The sequence below is a fragment of the Plasmodium coatneyi genome, chromosome 12 (assembly GCF_001680005.1).
Source record: "Plasmodium coatneyi strain Hackeri chromosome 12, complete sequence".
NCBI lineage: Eukaryota > Apicomplexa > Aconoidasida > Haemosporida > Plasmodiidae > Plasmodium > Plasmodium coatneyi.
In genome coordinates this window covers 27,105-48,052 of record NC_033567.1, presented here as the reverse complement: position 1 = coordinate 48,052, position 20,948 = coordinate 27,105, and the positions used below count along the sequence as shown (strand labels likewise).

Sequence of the window (20,948 nt, the reverse complement as noted above, 5' to 3'; positions counted from 1 at the left end):
AACCCGAAATCCAAAGTCCTATATCCGGAAAATCTACTCTCACGCCCTAAACCTTCACTCTAAGAACCTGTACCCTCACTCTAATACCCTGAACCCTACATTCACACCATGAAACTTACTCCTACACCCTGAAACCCATTCCTACATTATAAACCGTTAACCGTAACCCCTGAACCCTAAACCAGAAGTCTTATTCTCCAATTCTCAACTCATTCTCCACACAACACATCTATTTTCCACTTTATCCTTAACCCCGAAGCCACATTACCCTGAACCCGGGACCCACCTTCCCTTAACCCCGAACCTACCTTTACCCTTAACCCAGAACCCACCTTACCGTTAACCCAAGACCCACATTACCTGAACCTTAAACCTAGAACTATCCTTCCTTTTTTATTTTTCTTTTATCTTTTTATTTTCCCTTTCTTTTTTTTCTTTCTTTCCTTTCTTTCCATTTCCTTTCTCTTCCTTCCTTAGACCCTTCCTTCCATAGACCCCCTTCTTCCTCCCTAGGACATCCCTTTCCTTGCTTAGACCACCTTCCTTCCTTTCCTCTTCCTTAGAAAACTTCGTTCCTCCTCCTTAGACCCCTTCATTCCTCCTCCTTAGACCCTTATTTCCTTCCTCTTCCTTAGACCCTTATTTCCTTCCTCTTCCTTAGACCCTTATTTCCTTCCTCTTCCTTAGACCCTTCTTTCCTTTCTCTTCCTTAGATCCTCCTTCCTTAGACCCTTTCCTTCACTTTCATTCCTTCCTCCTCATCATCTTCTTTACTCGCTTCCTTTCCTTCACTAACTTACTCGTTCTTCCCTTTATTTTTTTCTTTTTTCCTCTTTTTTCTTACTTAGGTAATATATTTAATAATATTTTTAATGATATGTTTTACCTGCTCTAGTTGGTTTGGGTGCCTTTTTTTTCTCAATTTCGGCATCGACCTTCTCTTCCAGCTGCTTATTGTCCGCTATTTTCCCGTCCTTCACTTCCTCCAACACTTTCCCCAGAACACTGTTATCCAAATTGTCATCTTCTTCCCCTAAATACAAGTCTTCATTAGCGGTGGCGTCTATTCCCAAATTATCCAGGGTTTCCTTCTTAATTTCTTTTTTTTCCCCTTTTTGTCGGCAACTCTCCCCTGCCTGTTTTATTTTGTGTAGTGCACTTTGCCCTGCCTCAACTTTCCGGTAACCACCGTCCCTCTCCCTCTCATATCCATTTATCCATTGACCTAATTCTTTCCATATGAATTTCCCACCCATCCCTACACTTTTATTATCTACTCTGTCACATATTCTGCTCCTGCCCTGAATGCTGTAAAAGTTTTCCATACCTTCCACAGCTCCCTTAACCAGTGGTGCAACCTTTTCCATTTCACAATGTGGCAGTAACATTTTCATTATAGTTACTTTTCCTACCAGGCATCTAAGATGCGCTTGTAATTCTTTTTCATCCTCTCCTACACTTTTCCATTCTTTCGGTTTCCATATCCATCTTAAAGTATTATCCCATTTCTGCTCTAATCCATTTATCCAGAGAAATATTCTTACTAGAATTTTGCATAGCTCCTTCTCTACGGGTCCTCTTAACTCCTCTGCACCTACATCTTTTGCCATAGTGCAGAATTCTGGTTCCATGCTTGTGTCCTGCTCTATATTTTTCATCATATCCCTAAATAGTTCTTCCAACTCATTCCATATTTGATTCTGGAATATGAGGGAAAGAAAGGAAAAGTATGTGTGTATGTATTTCCAACAATGTGTGTGTATTCCTACCAATGTGTGTATATCGTACCGATATAGAGAACTTCTTTCAACACCACTAGTACACAAATGCGTGTATTCCCCCATGCACTCCTTTCTTTTTTTCTCTTCCACTTTTACTCCCTCCCTTCTTTTTTTCCCTCCTTTTTTTTTTCTTCCTTTTTCCTTCATACCTTGAAATCTTCGTTCTCCTCTATTCGCCTCACGTTAACCCACTTTACTAGTAGGTCCACTAATAGACTCGGCATGTTGAATTTACATTAAGATCATAAAATACACATATATTCTCAGTATGTATATTATTATAGAACATTCCTATGATAAAAATATAGATCATTATAATTTTTGCGCTCCTCTTCTTTCTCCTTCGTCCTTCATAAAATCTTTGTTTTCCTAATTTTTCTTCTTTTTTTCCTTTTCCTTCTTTTTATACACCCTTCGGGCGTACAAAACCATAAGCAATAAAATAGCAGGCCATACTGTTGTTCCTTAACTTAGAAAAAAACCTTATCCCATAACCTTAACCTTTTATTCTAATACCCTTACACCGTACACCTCACAACCCTAACCCTTCATTCTAATACCCCTAACCTTTTTTTTCTAATACCCTTACAACTACTCCTCACACCCTTAACCCTTTTATTCTTATATCGTTACACACTAATTTCACACCTTGAAGCTTCACTCCCCTACCTTCCTTAACTCTCCATCCTTCTTCCTTTATACTTCCCCCCCCAGGTGCAGCCCTCTGCACACCTACCACCTAACAACCCCTCCTTCCACCATGCATACTTCCCCCAATATACTACCATAGGTGCACCTTCCTGCATACTTCCTTCAACATCTTCCCTCTATGTGCACCTCTCTGAACACGTCCAACCCTTCAATTTTTTTTTTTTTCTTTTTTTCTATCTTCCTTAAAAAAAGTGACCTTCCTTCCTTCCACTCCTAAAAAATCATTCTAATATCCTTAAACCTTCCATTTTAGCCCCCCTAAATCTTTATTCTAGCATCCCCACACCCTACGTCTACACCCGTAACTCCTCATTCTAATAGCACTAGGAACGTCCCCTCTGCCCAACACCCCCAATTGCACCACAGTGCACACTTTTCTTCCTCATTTTTTTTTTTCCCTCCTTCTTTATTTTTTCTTTTCTTTCTTTCATTTTTTTTTTCTTCCTTCTTTCCCTTTGTTTTTTTTCCATTTTTTTTTTGTTCCTTCGTTTCCTTTCTTCCTCTATGCCTTTCTGCCCTAACGTGCACCCCCCTGCACACTTACCCTAAGCATATTTTCTTCCTTCTTCCCTCTAACCTAATAACCTTCCTTACACCCCTAACAATCTAACACCTTCCCTCCACCCATAACGGAACCATACAGCTACCCCTAAAAACTGCACCCCCCTGCACACCTTTCCTCCTTTTTTTTTTTTTTCTTTTTTTTTTTCTTTCTTTTTTTTTTCGTCCTTTAAGGAAATGACCTTCCTCTCTACCACACCTTACAACCATCATTCTACCACCTTCGAACGACCTAACCCCCCCTAAGTGCACTCCCCCCTGCACAATTATCAGGTTCCACACCGAACAACCTTTCTTCCACCCCGAAAAACCATTCTTCCACCCCTAACAACATTCATTCCTACACCCCTAACAAAAGCTTCCTTTTTTATACATCCTTCCTTCTCCTTAGAACCTCCTTCCTTAGACCTTTCCTTCCACTCCTAACACCCCATCCTTCCCTAGACACTCCTTCTCTCCTTCCTTAGACCCTCCTTTCCTTCCTTAGACCACCCTTCCTTCTTTAGATTCTCTTTCCTTCGCTTTCCTAGACCCTCATACCACTTCCTTAGACCTAATTCACCCCAACAACCTTCCTTCCTTCCACTCTAGCACCACTGAACAACCTTTCTTCCACCCTACCACCACCCTAACAACCTTTCTTCCACCCTAACAACCTTCCTTCCATCCTTCCACCTAACAACCCACCTACCACCACCCTAACAACCTTCCTTCCATCCTTCCACCTAACAACCCACCTACCACCACCCTAACAACCTTCCTTCCATCCTTCCACCTAACAACCCACCTACCACCACCCTAACAACCTTCCTTCCTCCCTACCACGTCTAACAACACACCTACCAACTAACAATCTTCCTTCTTCATCTGGATGATGATGATGAGTTATATGGGATTGAATATTCTGATGAATTTATTGTTGTTGAGTCGTCGTCGTGGTTTGAGAACCTGTTCAATTCTATCCTAAGGGACCTATTCCTTCTTCCTTCAGAATGACTATTCCCCTTAAGGAAGAAGAGGTGTGATTTATACTTGTAAAAAAAGTATGCTAAGGCAGGAAGTCCTACTGCAGCTAATGCACCAGACACGGCACCAGGTACGACAGCACCTCGACCAACTTGGGAACCCGGAGGGTCGTGTCCAGAAGAACCTGGATTCCAAGTTCCCGTGGAACCGGTACCAGAAGAACCTGGGTTCCATGTTCCAGTACTACCGGGACCAGAGGATCCGGGTTTCCAAGTTCCGGTACTACCAGGACCGGAGGACCCAGGAGACTGGTGTCCAGTACTACCTGGTCCAGAAGAACCTGGGTTCGGATTACATTTCAATATTTCTTCGTCACATTTCCCATCAGTCATCTTCGAACTAAACCAGGTACAAAAGGGATCATTAGTACCTTTTCCATTTGGGCAGTATGTATTTACAGTTGTACATGCTCCTTTTAGCTTTTCTAAATGTTGGTGATATGCCTGATCACAAGATTTCGGCGCTATATCCGAATATGTAACAATAAGATCGTAGTCTCTATAATAATCATACATTAGTTTTCTTTCTTCGAAAATTTTTTTGTGAATACTGGTGTATAGATTTCTGCATACGCTCTTCGAGACTACATCCTTCATGTCCTTGTAAATCTCATCCATGATGGTCTGAAATGAATTGGTGGCATGTGAACTCTTCGATACCATACCCCCCAGCCAATAATAGAAATCATAACATAATTCATTCTTGGACCCGGGGACCCCCATCACGTCATGCATATAACACCAGCTCTGTACAATTTTATTAACATGATCTCCCATTCCATGTTAGGCTTTTATATTATTTTCAACTGTTCCTACATTCCTCTGTTTACTACAATCAGTTTGGCTCCTTATTCCCGGTAGGTGTCCGTATAAATCGTTCTTCGATGGTAGCTGCTTCAAATGGAGTTCCTATGAAGGCAATTAATGGAATATATGTGTCACTATGTATTCTATATTATTATTTATTCCATTCTTTACGATGTATTATATATGTTTGTACACACTGCTTAAATCTATTCTTTGTACAAGATAAATGTGATTACCGTTACCCCTTCTGTCATTGTTCACGTGCATATGTATATATATATATATATATATATATATATATATATATATATATATGTATATATTTTTGCCTTTTTGCCTTTCCCCCCTTTTGCCTTGTATAAGGAAATTTTTGTGTTATAAAAATGTTGTGTGTATGCTGTTTTTTCCCCCTTTTCTTCCTTCGACATATATATATGGTTCATGCATATATACATATATATGTATATATATATATATACCTATACATATAACCTACTATTTATGTAAGAATGGTAATTTTTTGTTTCTTCTTCTTTTTTTCTCTTTTTTTGACGGTAAATTTTTTACTTCCTTCCTTTATCTCCTGATGTGTACATTTTAATACATTTACTTTTAGCAAAAAATATATATATGTATATGTTATATATATATATATATATATTGCATTATAGGAGCTACCTTCTTCACTCTTTCAAAGTGTAGATTATATTCTTCGTACATATATATTCATGTGATCCTTCTTTTCTTCTTTTTTTTTTTTTATTCTTTTATTCTATTTTTATGGTAAGTATGTTATGGAGTTGTTCATTTATATATAATATGTACATATATATGTATGTATGTGTATTATGTATTGTGCTATTTGAGCTAATCTTCTTCATTCCTTTTTCCTTTAAAACTGTAATTTTTTTTTCTTCCTTCACTCCTTCATTCCTTCTTTTTCCTTCACTCCATCACTTCTTCACTCCTTCACTCCCTCACTTCTTCACTCCTTCACTCCATCACTTCTTCACTCCTTCACTCCCTCACTTCTTCACTCCTTCACTCCATCACTTCTTCACTCCTTCACTCCCTCACTTCTTCACTCCTTCACTCCATCACTTCTTCACTCCCTCACTCCTTTTTCATTCCTTCACTCTTTCTAATGTAGATTATATTCTTTGCACATATATTAAAATGTGCTTCCCATTCCGTGTTCATTCCATTTTATTAATTTTTGTATATTAATTTATTATTTTTTTAAAATTTTTTATTAATGTATTATTTTTTAAAAATTTTTTATTCAATTTTTTTTGTACTTTTTCCTTTTCGTGTACAACTATGTCGTGCCACATCCTTTTAACAAGTGCACGCGGGGGGAAATCGAGGGAACAACCCACTCTTTTAGAACAATACTACTATTTGCTGTAAAGTGGTATACCCATATATATATATATAACTATATATATATACGTTGTATATAACCATATATATATATAAGTTATATATACCCATATATATATATAAGTTATATATACCCATATATATATGTATATATATATAAGTTGTATACCGATAAAGGACGTGGTAAGACAGGAATGATTTTATGTGCGCATAGTGATAGTGCAAGGTATTTACCATTCACCACTATCCAAACACCCCTTTAATGAACGAAAAATTTCCTTTCGCAGAAAAGTGTAGATGTTCAGTGTAGCCTATCCATACCAACATGCATAAGGCTGGTGTATACATTGAAGTGGTGTATGGATTGAAGTGGTGTATGGATTGAAGTGGTGTATGGATTGAAGTGGTGTATGGATTGAAGTGGTGTATGGATTGAAGTGGTGTATGGATTGAAGTGGTGTATGGATTGAAGTGGTGTATGGATTGAAGTGGTGTATGGATTGAAGTGGTGTATGGATTGAAACTGGTGTATACATTGAAGTGGTGTATGGATTGAAACTGGTGTATACATTGAAGTGGTGTATGGATTGGACACAATCAAGAACCCTCCCCTCCCCACATATATGTGGGAGGAGGAATTGATCATCTATACTTGAAAAAAAACTATACACACACTATTTTTTTAGGTATTTGAAAAATAGGTGTGCAAAAAATGTGCACAAAAAGGTTGGAGCAAAAAAAAAATATATATAATATAGAAAAATATATGGGGGTGTATGGGTGCGTAGGGAGAAAAAAAGACAACAAAAGTTTTCCACATTTCCACATTTTACAACTTTGTAACTTATAATTTGTAATTTTTGTATTTGTATTTATAATTTGTGTCTTTTGTATTTGGATCGTTGGATATATTTTTTTCTTGCTCTACAGTAGTAGAATCCAAGTAAAGCACCTATCATAAGGAGTACAATGAATATACCAAGTGCGTACATTACCATTGAAACTGGTACACTTTCCACTCCCGCATTACATGTCTTTACACTTAAGGCTACATTCTCTGTTCCTGAACATTTTTGAACAATCATTTTTGTGCATCCATAATACAATACAAATGGACAAGTGACTAATGCTCCTAATACAAAAAATAATAAGGTTCTATGTTTAAACTTTCCATATTTACATTTTTTATACAACCTTCGATATCTATCTTTTAGGGTGGTATTTCTTCTCCTGCATGTTTTATATGGTTCATTTAAGGAGATGTTTCTAAAGGGAGGGTCGTCTTCATTATAACTTTTATGAGAAAATGGACTTTGCAACCCCGTTTTTGTACCAGTTCGAACACGTGTTGTGGATGATCCTTCACTGCTTGTACTGCTTGAATCCGACGAATCAAAATGGTTGGTTGTTCTGTCCCTGTTATTCCATGATGTGCTTAAAGCACTTACCTAAAGATAAAAAAAGGTTGTTAGGGGTGAAATTTTTTTTTTTTTCCAACACACCCTCCTTTTTTTTTCAACTTTTAGTGCAAAAAGGGGAACAAAGTTCATTTATAATAAATATATGCGCAAATTTCAACAATTTCATAGTAACTGTCATACATGGTGGTGGTGATCATGTTCTGACCAGGAATACAGTATCAAGCTAAGTATGAACAGCTTTGCAGATGTTAAAGGTGCCATTATTTTGTTTTTGCTTCCTTCTTCTTTTTTTTTTTTTTTCTTTATTTTTAAATTACAAAGTGTTTGTGAAGTTGTTTGTGAAGTCGTTTGTGAAATGTATAATTAAGTCACTTTTGGTGCGTATTTCAATTAATGTTTAATGATGAATGTGTAAATAAACTTTTCTTTCTAAATTAAAAATTAGAATATACTCTAACACATGTGGAAGGTGTTATGTAATATAATTTAAAATAATGGTCAAAAAAAAAAAAAAAAAAAAGAGTTGTTCATTTTTTTTTAATTGCACATATATAATTATAATATACAAATGCAGTGAAAGTGGTTCGTATTCTTCCTTTTTTCTTTTTCTACAAAGAAAGAGAAAGAGAGAGAGAGAGCGAAGAAAAAAGTTCGCTCTCTAATTATATAACAGTTCTAACAGTGTAATAAGTACGATTTGCTCACATATTTTGAGCATATTGCAATTATGCATGTTTGTGCTTAACATTTTTGTTGTTTGAATGTTCAGATATAATGGGTGAATAGAAACTGTTTAAGGGAGTATATTAGTTTTCTTATGTGCTCAGATGGTGCAATGTTCTTTTTTTTTTTTAGTTGTAGGGCATTAATATTGCTACTTAGGTTTAGGGGTTATGTGTAGGGAGCAAATTTTTTGTGCTTTCTTTGTGTATACATTATCATCAATTTCCTATGGGGAGAGAGTGTACAACAATGTTCCACTGTTGTCAATTATTTTTGTACCTTTAAATTTATAATAATAACTATTGGTATAATACAAATATTATATACACATTCATTAATACGTACATATACACCACTACTTATCATATTTCCTTTAGGAATTTGGAGTCGCTGCTATAATACCTAATGCGCACAAAAGATCATGGTACACATAATCTCCCTTGCGCAGTTCTTTTCATTTATTGCACATGTATTGTACATTTTTTTTCTATGTTCGCCATAAATTTGCAACATTTTTCTTGTTTAGATTAAAACAAATTCTTCCGAAAAGAAAGTTTTTCCATCCGAAAAAAAGGTTCCCTTCCCCAAAACAACGGTTCTCCGTCCTCCCCAAACAACGGTTTTTCCCAAAACAACGGTTCCGTAACGGTCCGTAACGATTACTAAAAGTTTTTGTACCTATTTATAGCAGTTTTGTAACGATTCCTTAAGCGTTCCAATTTGTACCTAATTTTACACTCAGAAGAATACATACCATAAAAGCAACAATAGCAAAACCAGTTTGCGCCCACGAATATGGTGGTGGTGGATTTCCTATAGAAAGTGCAACAATTAAACCAACACAACACAAAGCTAATACATATAAAATGGTAAGGGTCAATACGAGAGGTGATGACAAGAACGGTGACAGCAATGATCCCCGTTTTCTTGTCCATAATCTTCTTTTTATAATATATAACAATTTATTAAAAAATCCTCTAGGTCGACATCCCCTAGGATGGAATTCCCTGGGTGGGAGTAACCCAGTTGCTATTCTTCCATTTGTTTGTGCTTTATTTCTTCTATATACTGTTGTTGAATAATCATCATAATGATTGTCATCATTACGCTCCTCAAAGAGGCTCTCCATGGAGGAACCGCTATCCATGGAGCAAGTGCTGTCGAGGGAGGAACGGCTGTCCATCGAACTGTCCATGCAGCAGGAACGGCTGCCCATGGAACTGCATCTTGTAGACAATGAATGAACACTTTCCATGGAACCGCTGTCCAAAAAGAGTTTTATTGCATCGCAACGGCGGCGGTTCTTCCAAAAGGGGTGATAGGAAGTATCATCATTATCCGCTTTGGGACGTTCATTGTTCCCATTTTTACCACTTCTTGTTGCATAGAATCGGTGAAATAATTTTTTATCGTCCTGATCCAAGAAAGCGTCTATTCTTTCCGTCCTTAAAGGGACCACGTCATCATCGTTGTTGTTGTTGTTTGATGTACCATCATCATCACTCCACTTGGATTTTTGTGTTTTTACACCCATAACAGGAGTGGTACTTGTCTTCTTAGTTTCGACACCCTTGGATGATGTGCTTATGGCAGTCACCTAAAAAAAAAAAGGGGGTAAGGAAGGGGTGTTAGGGTGGTGGAAAAACTTTTTTTTTCTCTTTTTTTTTTCTATTCTTAATAAAAAGATGGGAGTTAATTATAGTAATGTGCGCGATCATTTTAAAAATGTAACAGTTGTTATTATCTTACGTAGTGGTGATTTGGGTTACGTCGTGCCCACGAGGAGTAAAGTATGGCGAAGGTGAGGAGTATGGAAAGTTTTGTTAAAGGCATTGGTGCCATCATTTTGCTGTTTTTTCTGCTTCTTTTTTTTTTTGTTTGCTTCTTTTTTGAGCGTGTGTTACATATATATTTTTAAAGGAAGGAAGTAATAAAAATGTACATAATACTAATTAATGCAAAAGTTATGTGGTAATTTGAAATAAAAACAACATGGTTTTTAGTTCTATTCTATACAATTTATGATGATAACATTCTTAATAATCATATTCCTTTTTATGAGAAAAAAAAAAAGAGAATGTTACACCCCCTCCCACACACTCTCCAGTAGTATGTCACACCCTTCCTTCTGACGGTGTAATAAGGTGGAGTAGCAAATTATTATGCACATGTTTTAACAGTGGAATTTTTATATACATGTATACACTAAAAAATTCTGCTGTTTCTTATTTGGAGATAATGTTAAATATAAAAAAAAAAAAAAAAGAAGAAAAAACAATTTATTATTACTGAACAATTACATAAACAGAAGGGAAGAGGGGAGGATTGTACTGTCAAGCATATACTATAAGGATGCATATATTTCTCCCTTGTATGCATAATTAATGCAAATATCCTTTGTATTATTATGTACGCTTCTTTTCATTTTATTTCATATAAATTTACCCTCTTCACAGTACATTTATGAATATACACATTCAGGAAAGGGGAAGGGAAAGGAGGGATGCAACGTAACTCCTTATACATATATATATATAAGAACTGCACATAGGCATGTAGATGAACTGTATACAATATATATATATATATATATATATATATATATATGGATTAAAAAAAAATTAGGAGGAATACTTTTTTTTTTCTTTTGGGCTTAATTCTTTATATATTTTTTTTACCTTAATATATATATGTACAATGTATAATGGCTCCAATATACATATGTAATGATTTTGATGTACACATTTGTGTATGTGGTATATTACTATTGTTCAAGGAATTAAGGAATATATATGTTATAATTAGTAAACAAAAAAGAAGTGAAAATTCCACAATCACACTTACAATCATAAAGTGGGCAAAAAAATTTTGGCATACATACACATACATATCCCCCTATATTGGATGTACTTATATGAACAACAACACAATTTCTTAACATATAAAATTCATATTACATATATGCAACAGAAAAATATACATACATAAGCATTTACAATGACAAAAGTAATACGGATTATTATATATGTTTCCTTCCATGTGAGGGTACATGCACATATACACATACAATACTTCTGCATGTACATAATATTCTGTACACAAGATAATGAGAATATAAGGCGTGCACATATATATATATATTATATTAATTATATATTTGCAGCCACTGAATTTAGAACAATTACCTTCACACCAGAACTTCTATAGTAAATTTAATTTGGCTAATGGGAGTGAATGTAATAGCACTGGTATCCAACCTGATCAGTTAAGAACTCAATTAACTAGCACTTTCCAAGGATGTACAAAAATTATTGAAGATGCCGAGAAAATCGCAAAGGCGTATTGTTCCGCATGCAAGATGAAGCAGAACAGGCAATCAAAGCCTGATAAAAACATACCCTGTGAATTTTTTTATTTTTGGTTAGGAGATCAATATGGGGACAAATTAAATGGTAAAACCTTGTCAAGCCTGCTGCGTGCAATTCACGAAAAGCTGAAGGGAAGTAATCTTGATGACGAATGTAGAATTCAATACAGCGATGTTAAATGGGAACTTTTCCAACAAAGAAAAACACTATTCGAGTGGTGGCATGACCATAATGATATACAACAAATATTAGAAAGTAGTAAACCCAATTGTCATAGTACATATAACGAACACATAGATAAATTTTTTTCAGCTTATTATGCGGTGGCTGCACATTGTAGAACCAATTCGAGTGATGATTATTGTACCTCCTCCTGGAATCAACATAAGAAAGAGATTCTTGATAAAATGTTAAAATTACAATGTGAATCAGAATCTAAACTACAAATTGAGAAAGAAGCAAATGAAACACATTCCCGTCAGATGGACAAACTAAGAGCAGAGAAGCAGCGTGAAGCAAACGAAGCTGTTCGTTCTGCCACCACCACCTCTTCCATCTCCTCCATCATCGGCACACTCGGAATGACAGTCGCTCCCTTCTTATTGTATAAGGTAAAGTTAAAATTAAAATACTACTATAAATAATAATATTTTTCCCTTTCCTTCCTTCCTTAGACCACCTTTCCTTCCTCCTTAGACCTCCCCTTCCTTCCCTCCTCCTCCTTAGACCTCCTTTCCACCTCCCTTAGTCCCCCTTCTAAACCCCTTTCTTCTAACTCCTTCTACCTGCCCCTTCCTTCCTTAGACATTCCATCCCTTCGTTCCACCACCTTAGACCCTCCTTTCCTTCCCTCCTTAGATCATCCTTCGTTAGACCTTTCCTTCCTTACACACTCCTTCTTTTCCTCTTCCTTAGACCCTCCTTTCCTTTCACCTACAACCACCCCTAACAACCTTCCTTTCACTCTACCACCTAACAACCCATCTACCATCCTACCAGCTAACAACCTTCCTTCCACATACCAACCACCTAACAACCTTCCCACCTACCACCCTACCACCACCCTAACAACCCACCTACCACCAACCACATAACAACCTTCCTTCCCCTTCAGTATAAACCATGGTCTTCTTGGTTTGGTAACCATACTGGAGGAGGAAGCAGAAACACAAGAAAGAGAAGATCTAACATCCAGCGCAACTTGGACGACTTAACAGAAGACACTTCAACAATAGGTTACACAGGAAGTTCGGAAACAAGTTCCACGTTTCATCCCACCACGCTACGTTCTCCTGATGCGCACACAAGACAGACGACCAGGAACAGAACAAATAATGCACCAGGTCCCAATCCGAATATAAGTTACAGTCGCATGTAACACCGTCGCTGTGTAACACATTGTGGAATGTAACACATTTGGAATGTTGAATGAGTGTGTGCCCCTTCCCTCAAGAGAGGGGATGCATCAATAACACCGTGAACAGAATTTATATGGAGTGTAGGAAAAAAAAAAGAAACACTTTCTTCTTTTTTCCTCCATTCATTTTCTTTCCTTCCTTCTTTTCTTCATATTTCATTACTTTTTTTCCGTGCTTCTATGTGTATGTTTAAATAACTGCATCAAGGGCAGGTACTCGCAACGCGGATGCAGAAAAAGGTCCTGACATTTTTGAAAAAATATTTGTGTATTTAAAAAAAAGCGAAAAAAAAAAAAATTACACAAAGATAAAAATTTATAACAAAAAGAAATTTATGAAGTCAAAATTATTGTAACAAAATTAATAAGCATTTTTTTAAATCTCCAATAAAAAAAAAAATTTTACCAAACAAATCAAAATAAAGTGAAGGAGCAAAAATTTTTTTTCACTTTCACTTATATTCATTACACACCAACGTAAACAATCTAATACACAAAACGAAAAAAAAAAAACAAAAAAATATTTACTACACCCTAAAGCCCGAACCCTGAACCTGGAACCTGTTCCTTTGCAACATCTTCCTTAGGAACAAAGTCTCCCTCCCTATAACCGAAAACAGAAACTTAACCTGGAACCTCTTCCTTAGGAATATCAACCCTAAACCCTGAATATGACCATGGAACCTGTTCCTTAGGAAGATCAACCCTAAACCCGGAATCTGAACATGGAACCTGTTCCTTAGGAACAAAGTCTTCTTCTATAAAATTGTTTCCCATAAATTCTTGAACCAAAATTTCAAAAAAGTCCTCCTTCGTCGAATGAAGGTTGCCTTTTTGACATTCGTTTAAGACTTCTAAATGAATATCAATAATCATGCGGCGACGTAGACTACCACGGCGACGACCAGCACGACCAACAGCACGTTTTTTCCTCCTTTTTATAGGCGTAGAACGAGCTTTGCGTTCCTTTACTAAGGTATATGCATGTGGACCATCTGCCTGGTCGTCCACATGCTCAACAATCTGCTGACCTAAGGAGGGACTACGTGCTTGATGAGCTCTTCTGTAACGTTTTCTTCTTCTACGAAGCATTCCAAAGTACTGAAAAAATAAAAAAAATAAAAAAAGGTAAGAAGAAGTTTCTTTAATAGGCATGAGAAATGTTTGTTTACAAGCAACAGTAATTCCTACACGTACACCCTAACATGCGAAATCCTATACACACACACACACCCTAAAATGCGAAATCCTATACACACACACACACTAAAATGTGAAACCATAGAGTCACACATTTATTGCTTTTTCTCTTTTTATTTTTTTCTATTTGTATGCAATCTCTCGATGTATATCCCTCCTTGAAACAGCTAAACAGCACGCCACATTGCCGTCCTTACACCCTAAAGCAGCTAAACACCACGCCAAATTGTTGTTCCATGACCTAGAAGGCCGGAACCCTAAATACGGAATCCTAAACCTTTTTTTTTTTCCTTAATTTACCTATCCTTTCCCTTTTTTACCTTAAACCTTCCCTATTTTCTTTTTTTTCTTTTCTTCTTGCTTTCTTCCTTTTTTTTCTTCCTTTTTTTTCTTCCTTTTTTTTCTTCCTTTTTTTTCTTCCTTTTTTTTCTTCCTTTTTTTTCTTCCTTTTTTTTCTTCCTTTTTTTTCTTCCTTTTTTTTCTTCTTTTTTTTTCTTCCTTAAACCTTCCTTTTCTTCGTTCCTTTCTTTCTTTCTTTTCATTCTTCTTCTTTTTTTTTTTTTTTTTCTTTTTTCCTTCTTCTTTTCTTCTAAAAATAATTTTCTTTTTTCTTTCTTCTTAACATTTCTTTTCTTTCATACCTTCCATAGCAAATAACTTATGACAGAAGTACCAATTAGAACGGGAATTGTAGGAAGGTATGTGATAAGGAGGTCAGAAGGGTTAAGCTTGTTAATAAGTGCGGCAGGGGTGCCTCGGGCACCCCCTCCACCAACTGGATCAGTTAAACCACTTGCACCTGAAAAGTAAGAAGGAAAAAAAAAAGATGGTTGAATTTATCTTCTTCCTTTCTTTTTTTTTTTCTTCTCCCCTTCTTCTTTTTTTTTTTTTTTTTTTTTCGTACACCCTGGAGGTGCACATTATTATGGAAGGTATATGGGAAGGTTGTTGGGGTTTCAGGTTGGAAGGAGGGGGGTATGAAAAGAACCTTAGACCCCATCCTTTCCTTCCTTCCTTAGACCCCTTCCTTTTTTTACTTAGACCACCTTCCTTTCCTTCCTTAGACCACTTCCTTAGACCCCCTTCCTTTCCTTCTTAGACCTGCTTCATTACCTCCTTAGATCCTTCTTCCTTCCTTAGACCTCCCTTCCTTAGACCTCCCTTCCTTAGACCTCCCTTCCTTAGACCTCCCTTCCTTAGACCCCTTCCATTCCTTTTTATTTTCATCCTCCGTGTCTTTTTCCTTTTTTCATGCGCTTTCCGCCTTGATTTTTCACACTTAGTGTTCTTACCTGGAGCTTGACCAGGTCCATTTCCTGCCGTTCCTCCACCGCCTTCGCCAGGACCACTAGTGTGACTACCACTAGGAAGGAGACTACCATCACTTTGATCAACAGTTTTAACTGTCTCGTCACCTGAATTACTGGAAGAACTTCCTGAACTTGAACTTGCACTTGAACTCGAGGATGAAGGTGTTTGTGTGTCTGTTCCTGTGCTCGGAGTTTGGGTGTCTATAGGAAGAACAAGTTCGGGAGTAACATTTTGGACAACATCCGCAACATCAATAGTGGCACGATTACTACCTGGGGCAGCAAGGGGGACCTGTTCCCCTGTCAGCCTCGTGGGGGTCTTTAGCGCCGTTAGTTTTGGGAACAGCTGCCTTCTACGACTTCTCAAGGCATGCGACAATACGCTCATGGTCACTAATATTCTCCATATTTTCGCATTAATAATTTTTAGGATTACTGTTGAAAGATGATGCACTCTTACCTGGAGCTGTGTTCTCAGGCTTGTTCTTTGTTTCTTCCTCCTGTCTGTCCTTATTGGTTGGCTCCGTTTTGGCCGTTTGTGCATCCTCCAGACATATTTTCTTTAGAGTTTCCTGTATGTTGTCGTCATTGTCGAGCATGCTACTTAATTCATCTCCTACTTTTTTTTTGTACAGTTCCTCATCTGGACAGTACCCTCTCTTACACTCCTCACATTTATTATCAGCATTACATGGAGATGTGTCCCCCTTAATTTTTGCACTTTTACTGAAGGCATGTTGTATGCCTTTTTCCAGGTCGCAGTCAGGTTGTTCCTTTGCTGCCATTTCTTTCAATTTATGTGCATAGGCGTTTAATAAGAGACAAGATATAGTTCTCCTAAATGGTCTGTTAGTTGCGTCGTTCCCATCGTTCGGGTCCTTCTGCATACTGTACACATGTCGTAATCCTCTAACAATAAGTTGGCATGCTTTTTTGTTTCCTGGAGTCATTGTAGCATCCCCCTGTGCAAGGTTGTTGCATGAATCTTCGTCCTCGCCGTCATTCTTGGTCAAATTCCCAGACAATTTCTCCAATTCCTTTTTGACGTCTTGCCAATATGCATCCTAAACACACCAAAAGAAAAAAGAGGAATATATATATATACATTTAATACAAGAGAAACAGAATTCGTAGACGTTACTTTTTTCCTATTTTTTAAATATATAAGGAATATTATTCATTCAGTTGTTCTAAACAATAGTTAGTAATATGGTTCCCTTACGCTATGCAGATTATCCGTCTGATCCTGGCGCCCTCTGTCTACTCCCCATTGTTTTGTGACTTTGTCTAAGCGTTGCTGTAATTCACCGGTACAGGTGTTGCTATCCTCTGAGGTGGGCAGAGGTCCGCGCTTCCGTAGAGCTTGATCCAATTCCTTCATTTTTTCCTGTATTTTCTGCTCCATTTCTGTCTCATCCAGCTCGCCCTCCTTCCTTTCTATATTGTCACCCACTATACGCCTGACCTCTTTCAGTAAATCTACTAAAGTATCATTCCCTAAGGATACACTGTCTTCCTCTACATTTAGTTCTTCCCCTTTTATTCCTAATTCTCCCATGATTCCCTCATTAATTTTCTTCGTTCCCCCTTCCCCTGGGCAATTTAACTTTCCTAAGTATTCTACTACCTGTAGTTTGTTCCAATCACTCTTTATTCCCGCGAACCCAACCAACTTAGTCGCATCCCCCTTATGCCTATCTATCCATATACTAACCTGACCCCATAGGACGTTTCCTGCTAATTTGAAACTCCCGACATCTACATCTTTACAGAATTGATTCCCAGGACCTATGTCCCCCATACTTTTCCTCACCGCGTCCGCACCACTTTTAGCTCTTTCTGCAACTTCGTTAAATTTACAATGTTTGCTTAACATTTTTATAATAGTTACATTACCTAGCATACATCTATAATAATGTTGTAGTTTCTCTTTGTTCCTTTCTTCTTCCTTCACTTGTCTCTTTTCCCATTTGACGTATCCACCTCCCATTCCCGGTTCGACTCGTTGCTCTAATCCATCCTTCCAAAGGAATATTCTTACTAAGATTTTACATAACTCTTTTTGCCAGTCTGCGCCCGCATCAGAACAGTGTCCTAGATCATTTTCCGCATCCCCCTGAATATTTTCCATCATGTCGTTGAAGGTTTTCCTCAGGTCAAACCATATAAGGTTCTATGAAATATATATTAGCACAAAAAAACATATATATATATATAAGTATATGTGTGTGTGCGTATAAATTATTTTCCTATGCGTCGAACTTATATACTATGAATAATTCGTCATTAGTTTTATTACAACATTATCATACTACTATTTCTGCCTTTATATTTTAAAGGTTCATTACATTTATGTTGCTCAAAGCCTCCTGACCCATTGCTAATATCCATCTTATCAGGAATTCCGATATAAACTTAAACCTCACGGCCACCATTTCTGAATAGTATTCTTATGTGAGGTGTATTATTCATTACATGAGATGGTATTATATATTTTTCTTTAAATATATGTTCCTACTATAATTCAGTGTATTCTACTAATTCAAGTGTGTTCCATTAATTCACATTGTATTCCATTAACACACAGTTTATTCCACTAATTCACAGTGTATTTTTACTAATTCAGTATGCACATATTTCTCTCTTGTTCATTCCATCCTTCTTTTTCGTTCTTCTTTTTAATTAAAAAAGAAACCTTTCTCCTTCTTACGCTAATTGACAGGCCATACTATTATTCAAAATTAACTAGATCAGAACCCTATATTTACACCTTAAAAACTACACTCATACATTGATCCCTACTTCTACACCCGAAACCCTACTCTCACACTCTGAAACCTACTTTCACACACTTAAACTTACTCCCACACTCTGCACTATACAGTCACACCCTGAACCCTATTCATACACCCTCAGCCCTACACTCACACCCTGAAAGCTCTATATTAACTGCCTTAAACCTTACTCTCACACCCTTAACCCTTATTCCAACATCCTGAATCCTTCATTCTAATATCCTTAACCCTACCCCTACACCCTGAACCTCTACTCTCACACCCTGAACCCTATCCTCATATCCTTAATCTTCCATTCTAATACCCGGAATCTCTACTCTTACACCCGGAACCTACGCTCACACCCTAAACCCTTCATTCTAATAAAGTGTACTCTACTTCCATACCCTGAACATTCACTCTAACAACGGGATCCATACTCTCATACCCGGAACCTACACTCTAATACCAGGAACCTACACTCTAATACCCGGAACCTACACCCTAATACCAGGAACCTACACTCTAATACCCGGAACCTACACCCTAATACCCGGAACCTACAATCTAATACCCGGAACCTACAATCTAATACCCGGAACCTACAATCTAATACCCGGACCTCTACTCCTACACCCTTCACCTTCACTTTCACACCCAACACAACCCTCCTTCCTTTCTTTCTAACTTCCTTACCTTTCTTCCCCTTCCCTCCCCAAAGGATTATAGTAGCAGGCCACATTGTTGTTCTTATAACCTTGAAAAGAACCTTATTCCCCCAACCCCCCGACCCTACCTCAACAACCCTAATCATATTCTCCTAACCTTAACCCTACTTCGATACATTGAATACTCTGTTTTTTCCTTCCTTCCTTTTTTATTTATTTCTTTTTTCTTTTTCTTCCCTTTCTTCTTCCTACTCAAAATTCTTTTCTCCTTTACTTTCTTTTTTTTTTTTCTTTTTCCCTAAGAAAAAAACTAGAGCAAAAAAAACTCTTGCATACAACCTTCCCTTCTCTCCTTCCTTGTGCACTTTACATTCTTCCTTCACTTTTTCCTATTTTTTCCTTCTTTTTTTTTTTATTCCCCTTTTTTTCATTTTTCTTTTTATTTCTACATTATTTTTTCTTCCTTAACAAAAAGAATATCCCCCCTGAGAAACTAAATACCGAGCCATATTGTTATTCCATAACATGGAAAAAAAATTTATCCCATAACCTTAACCCTGCTCCCACAACCTGAACCTTCATTCTAACACCCCTAACACAACCTTCCTTCCACCACCCTTAACAACATCATTCTAACATCCCTAACAACATCATTCTACCACCCCTAACAACCTTCCTTCCACCATACCACTCACCTAACAAGCTACCACCCCTAACAACCCACCTATCACCATCCTAACAACATTCGTTTCCTTCCACCACTAACAACCTTTCTTACTTCCACCACTAACAACCTTTCTTACTTCCACCACTAACAACCTTTCTTACTTCCACCACTAACAACCTTTCTTCCATCGCCCAACAAACTTCCTTCCACCTACCTCACTACCACCTAAAAACCCACCTACCACACTACCACCTAACAACCCACCTACCACACTACCACCTAACAACCCACCTACCACACTACCACCTAACAACCCACCTACCACACTACCACCTAACAACACACCTACCACACTACCACCTAACAACCCACCTACCACACTACCACCTAACAACCCACCTACCACACTACCACCTAACAACCCACCTACCACACTACCACCTAACAACCCACCTACCATCGTACAACCTAACAACCCACCTACCACCACCCTTTAACAACCTTCCATTCCACCACGAACAACCTACCACTCAACAACCTTCATTCCACATAACACCCCTAAAAACCCAAAACAATCTTCCTTCCACCAAACACCTATCAGCCTCCATTCCACCTACCACCCTACCACGTAACAACCCACCTACTACCAACCAGCCTTAACAATCTTCCTTCCACCTAACAACCTTCCTTCCCGCATCCACCCATAACAACCTTCCATCCACCTACCACCACCTTAACAAGGTTCCTTCGACCCTACCACCTAACAAACGACCTACCACCCCTAACGGAACCTTCCTCCCACCTATCACGACCCTGACAACCCACCTACCGCCGCCTTCCTTCCACCTACCACCACCCTAGCACCACCTTCCTTCCACTCCTGACGAACCATCCTTCTTCATCTGGATGATGATGATGTATATGGAATTGAATATTCGGATGAATTTATGGTTGTTGAGGTGTAATCGTCGTCGTCATCATCAAACTCATTAAATTTTCTCCTAAGGGACCTTTTCTTCCGGCTTCCTCCACCAGAGTGGTTACGTTTATTAAGGAAGAATGGTTTGTACTTGTAAAAAAGGTATGCTAAGGCAGGTAATCCTACTACAGCTAATGCACTTGACACAGCAGC

General features: G+C 37.6%; 2 protein-coding genes across 2 annotated transcripts; both read right to left on the bottom strand.

The window, feature by feature from the left end:
• Positions 1–13,821: 13,821 nt before the first annotated feature.
• On the bottom strand, positions 13,822–14,492 carry PCOAH_00037160 (SICA antigen; the record flags this gene model as incomplete). Its single annotated transcript, XM_020060507.1, has 2 exons — positions 13,822–14,298; positions 14,463–14,492. 2 exons carry the CDS (start codon positions 14,490–14,492, stop codon positions 13,822–13,824), a joined length of 507 nt encoding a protein of 168 aa, XP_019917064.1.
• A 1,000-nt stretch (positions 14,493–15,492) lies between these two features.
• PCOAH_00037150 (SICA antigen) lies at positions 15,493–16,657 on the bottom strand (the record flags this gene model as incomplete). Its single annotated transcript, XM_020060506.1, has 2 exons — positions 15,493–16,142; positions 16,168–16,657. 2 exons carry the CDS (start codon positions 16,655–16,657, stop codon positions 15,493–15,495), a joined length of 1,140 nt encoding a protein of 379 aa, XP_019916185.1.
• Between the last annotated feature and the right edge of the window lie 4,291 nt (positions 16,658–20,948).